Genomic DNA, 5,407 nt, shown 5'->3' with positions numbered 1-5,407 from the left:
CCTGTATATAGCTCCACATTGATCTGGTACTGGTACTTCCTGTATATAGCTCCACATTGATCTGGTACTTCCTGTATATAGCTCCCCATTGATCTGGTACTTCCTGTATATGGCTCCCCATTGATCTGGTACTGGTACTTCCTGTATATAGCTCCACATTGATCTGGTACTGGTATTGTATATTTCTACATATTTGTGTACCTATTCAGGATATATCCCCATGAAGAGAATGACATTCATATCTGTAATTATATATGTGTGTAGTACAGATCAGGGTCCCACCATCAAATTCCGTTACCGCAAATTCTGTTACTGGGTGTAAATCCACTTCACTTACTGTAGTTTAACAACCCCAAGGTGTGATGTCATAGCTGCTACCTCATTGTTTCTGCAGACATCTTTAATCTGAATTCAGAGCAGATATTTAACAGGGTTGTTGGAATACGTGAAATATATATGTATTATATATGAAATATATAATACATAAAATAAAAAACTGAAGTAGATTTAATTCTGTTACAAACTTTCGATCTGGACAGTTTTTCCAGTAAATATGTTTTTGCAGAAATGTTCAGTGTAAATTGTTCAAAGTAGTCCTGATAGAGTTGTATGGTTTGTTAAAAAATAAAAAAATTAAAAATAAATCCATGGTGTTTGTTTGGCTTAAAATCTGTCATCGTGGAATTACCCATAATTCAATTTTATTGCAGCTACTCTATTTGGTTTCTCTTCTAACGATGGAATCAATATTCACAGTTACTACTTCCTGTTTAATTCCAAGCAGTGGAAGTTTCATTTCTCATTATCCATTTCTGTTCTTCCCCAAATACTATCTGATTAACTGATACTGCTATGCATTGCCGAGACACTGAATAAAAGTGATATTACATTGAAATATATTTTCTGGTCTTTCAGAAATCCCTGAAAATGGTAGCCGAATGCGTCCCAAATGGTACCCTGTTCTATAGGGCTCTGGTCTAAAGTAGTGCACTATATAGGGAATAGGGTTCCATAGGGCTCTGGTCTAAAGTAGTGTACTATATAGGGAATAGGGTTCCATAGGACTCTGGTCTAAAGTAGTGCACTATATAGGGAATAGGGTTCCATAGGGCTCTGATCTAAAGTAGTGCACTCTATTTCTTGTTATTAGGTAATTAGGTACATAGGCATCTGGGTCTAAGTAGTGACTACTATATAGGTAGATTAGAGTTTCGCATAGGAGCTCTGGTCTATATAGTAGGGCAGCGTAATTTAGGGAATCAGCTTCTATAGGTCTCATGGTCTAAGTAGTCACGATTCATTATGGCTGATAGTTCTCTAGTGGCTCTACTGGGGTACTAAAGTAGTGCACATCTAATATAGGAAAGTGATTCTTGGATCATAAAGTAATCGCCACTATGAGTATAGGTAATAGGGCTAACTAGTCAGAAGTAGTGCACTATATAGGGAATAGGGTTCTATATGTCTCTGGTCTAAAGTAGTGCACTATATAGGGAATAGGGTTCTATAGGGCTCTGGTCTAAAGTAGTGCACTATTTAGGGAATAGGGCTCTGGTCTAAAGTAGTGCACTGTATAGGGAATAGGGTACATGCATTGATGCAACAGAATAATTGTAATCTAACACCAAAATGTTCTCTCTTTGTCTTCCAGAAATCCTCCAAGGCATCAGAGGATGCCAGTGATGATCTGAAGAGAGACAGAACGGAGAGAAAGAGCGTCAGTTTCCTCGACTCTGTCAGTGTGATCTCAGCGGGCGGAGGAGACAGCAGTACCACCACCAGCACCATGGAGGTGGACGCCCACCCTGAGACCTGCTACCCCAGCCAAGGGCTCAACGGCCAGGGCAAAAAACACCAGACCCAGCCCCTGGACACAGAGGTGGCCCAGGAGATAGCCTACCTGGATGAGGTGTTGGAGGCTAACTGCTGCGACCCAGAGGTTGACACCATGCCATTGCCCTCTAACGGGACAGCGAAACCTGAGAGAGACCCCCGGGAGGTCAGTATTGACGGAACTGGGCCGTCCGTCCACGTCTCCAACACAGACACACAATCCCCACAGACCAACCATGAGGTCATAGTAGAGGACAGGAAGCAGACCACCTTCATAGACCACCAGGAAGTCAATAGCACCAGCAACTCCAAACCCGACGGCCACTCTGGCCCAATGGGAGACCATGAGAACTACAGGAACCAGGGAGGAGAGACAACACCCCCCACTGTGATGACCATCAAGAAGGAGGCACGTTTCGAGCTGCGGGCATTCCAGGAGGAGAAGAAGCCTTCCAAGCTGTTCGATCCGTGTGAGAAGGAGGTGCGCGTGAAGAAGGTGCGTCCCTCGGAGGAGGTGGCAGAGCTGGAGAGGGAGAGGCTGGAGCTGATCCGAGGCCAGGCCGTGAAGAAGAACCCTGGCATGGGCACAAAATGGTGGAACCCTCCTCAGGAGAAAAGCCTGGAGGAGGAGCTGGAGCCAGACAAACTTGAGTCACACAGGAAGTACGAGGAGAGGAAGCAGCAGCGGAGGTCAGAGTTCACCTGGGGGTCTTCGCAGACGTACGCCCAGTACTCCATGACCTTTGAGCCCGGCTTTGACCCTGAGTCCAACCGGGACCCGGCAGAGGTTCTCCAGAGCACCAAGGAGGACATCGTTGTGGAGCAGATAGACTTCTCCGTCGCCAGGAAGCAGTTCCTCCAGATAGAACATGCCAGGCAGCAGCAGGCCGAGAGGTCACAGGTCACAGCCCCGAAGAGAGGTGTGGCACCTCAGCTCTACTCGGCCAAGCCCTTCTCCAGAGCGCCAGACAGCATCACCCATGTGGATAGATCCTCCAGCTCCGTCACAGTGGGCTACAGTAGTTACCTGGGCTCGCCACTAGAGGCCAACGACGTCACCACCACAACTACAGTCAGGACAGAGGGGATGTACTACAGCCAGGGAGAGGCCCAGTCCCCCACTACTACCTTGGGACAGGGAGAGGCCCAGTCCCCCACTACTACCTTGGGACAGGGAGAGGCCCAGTCCCCCACTACTACCTTGGGACAGGGAGAGACCCAGTCCCCCACTACTACCTTGGGACAGGGAGAGACCAGGAACAGGGGCCCCAAGGAGACCTCGATGGACAACAGAGAAGGCGATGGAGACTTCACCTGCGCCCGGGCCGTCATGACCATCCTGAAAGATGAGGGAGACTCTGAGTTGTGTTCCTCATCCCTGTCCCTGCAGCATCGTTCCTCCTCCCAATCCTTCCACTCCCCCAGTGCCTCCCTGTCCTGCCACCCAGAGGAGTGTGACTCCGGGCTGGACGAGCTCTCCCTGCGTTCCCAGGATACTACTGTCCTGGAGACCCTGTCCAACGACTTCAGCATGGACAACGTCTCCGACAGCGATGCGTCCAATGAGACCATGTCGGCCTACCTGGGGGAGACGTCTCTAGGGGAGTACTCCTTCCCTTCCACCCCCCAGGCCACCACGCCCGTCAATGGCAAGATGGAGGAAGGCACCCTCAGGTCCCCCGGGGAGCGGGGTCGGGGTCCGTCGGAGAAGGAGCTGGAGTTCCATGCAGAACTCCTGGTGCAGAGTGCCATCCAGCACGCCCTTATGAACCAGTCTCAGCAGGGCGAAGAGTGGCAGGGGGTCCCCCGCGCCACCCCACAGTCCTTCCCCTACCCCCTCCCAGAGAGGCACCTAGACTTAGACGTCCTGCCGCCATCTACTGGGATGCTCTCACCTCCACGCCCAGAGCACCAGTCACCCACACCCCTAGACCACCCTCCAGCACTCCTAGACCTCCACTCACCTCCATCCCCCCAACTCTGCTCACCCCCAAGCTCACTGCAGCAGTGGCCAACACCTGATCAGTCCCTCCAGTCACCCCCACCCCAGTACCAATCAAGTCCATCACAAACCCCCCAGCAGCAGTCACCACCAGCTCAGTTCCAGTTAAGTCCAACCCAACATCAGTCTCCTCCCCCAGAGCAGCAGTCCCCCCCAGCCCAGATTGAGAAACCTACCAACGTCCCCCCTCCACGGAGGTCCTCTTCCGGAGGTCCTAAAATCCTCGTCCAGTCCGCCCTCAGTCGCTCACTGGCCCTAAACCCAGACCCCGTCCCAGTCCGCACCCCCGTCCACATCCCTCCTCGCCCTGTAGAGCCCTACCAGCCTCCAGAGCTGTCGCCGACCCCCAGCGAGAAGGATCAGTTCAGTTACTTCTCTAAGTACTCCGAGGCGGCCGAGCTCCGCAGCACAGCAGAAGCCACCAGAACCCAGGAGACGGAGCAGAGCACCGGGCCGTTCAAGCTGCGCTCCCGGAAGCAGAGGACTCTGTCCATGATTGAGGAGGAGATCCGCGCGGCGCAGGAGCGAGAAGAGGATCTGAAGAAGCAGAGGCAGAGCCTGGGAGCGGTGCGATCTGGACCGGGCCCCAGAACAAACCAGACAGGGAGGCCCAAGACAATGCCTATCAACTCCGCGGACAAGCAGAAGACCAACAGCCTACCTGCCAAACTAAGCCTCTCCGGCAGCCTGCCGCCCACAAAACTCACCAGCAAGACGGCACCAGGTGAGCTAACTGACAACAACTCTATGTATGAAATAGGGTGCCATTTCAGACGCATGCCCTGTTTAAAAAACACTTGTTCATCTGTAATTATGTGGAGAGGTGGCCTGTCAGTTAGGAAACCAGTCCTATGTTAGTTAGGAAACCACTATAGTCCTGTGTTAGTAATGTTCACCACTATAGTCCTATGTTAGTAATGAAACCACTATAGTCCTCTTATGTTAGTAATGCAAACCACTATAAGTTCGTATGTTAGTTATGAAACTCACTATAAGTCCTATGTAAGTTATGAAACCACTATAAGTCCTATGTAGTAAATGAAAACCACTATAGTCCTACATGTAGTTATGAACCATATAGTCCTGTTAGTCTATGAAAACCACTATAGTCCTATGTTAGTAAATGAAACCCCCTAATAGTCTGTGTTCAGTAATGAAACCACTATAGTCCTATGTTAGTAATGAAACGCACTTCATAGTCCTTGTTAGTTATGAACCACTATACGTCCTATGTTAGTTTATGAACACCACTATACGTCCTATGTCTAGTCTTATGAAACCATTAATATGTCCATGTTTATAAAGCATACAATACGTGCCTAAGAGTATGAAACACTATAGTCCCAAAAACTAGCTAGAGGATTCAATTATGGGTGGATTACAACACCTAACCTAATAGTTCCTGTGTTAGTTTGTGTAACTGAAACCGAACTATAAAATAGGTAGTGGTCCTGTTGTTAAGTTATTGAAATCAACTAACACTATAACAGGGACTAGTCAGTGGTTGTGCTCTAAATAATCATGTAAACACCCAACTTAGTAGGACTATAGTGGTTTCATAACCTTACACTA

General features: G+C 49.3%; 1 protein-coding gene across 1 annotated transcript in view; it reads left to right on the top strand.

Moving 5' to 3' along the window:
- The window catches only part of LOC112072945 (A-kinase anchor protein 2), a 149,835-nt gene that overhangs the window by 123,781 nt on the left and 20,647 nt on the right, over positions 1–5,407 (top strand). The window contains exon 6 of the mRNA XM_070439985.1: positions 1,652–4,559. Coding sequence (XP_070296086.1) covers positions 1,652–4,559 — 2,908 coding nt within the window. The remainder of the gene's footprint in view (positions 1–1,651; positions 4,560–5,407) is intronic.

This window comes from Salvelinus sp. IW2-2015, unplaced genomic scaffold (genome assembly GCF_002910315.2).
Source record: "Salvelinus sp. IW2-2015 unplaced genomic scaffold, ASM291031v2 Un_scaffold2097, whole genome shotgun sequence".
Lineage (NCBI taxonomy): Eukaryota > Metazoa > Chordata > Actinopteri > Salmoniformes > Salmonidae > Salvelinus > Salvelinus sp. IW2-2015.
Note: the sequence above shows the minus strand (reverse complement) of the source record. Positions and strands in the feature narration are given on the sequence as shown.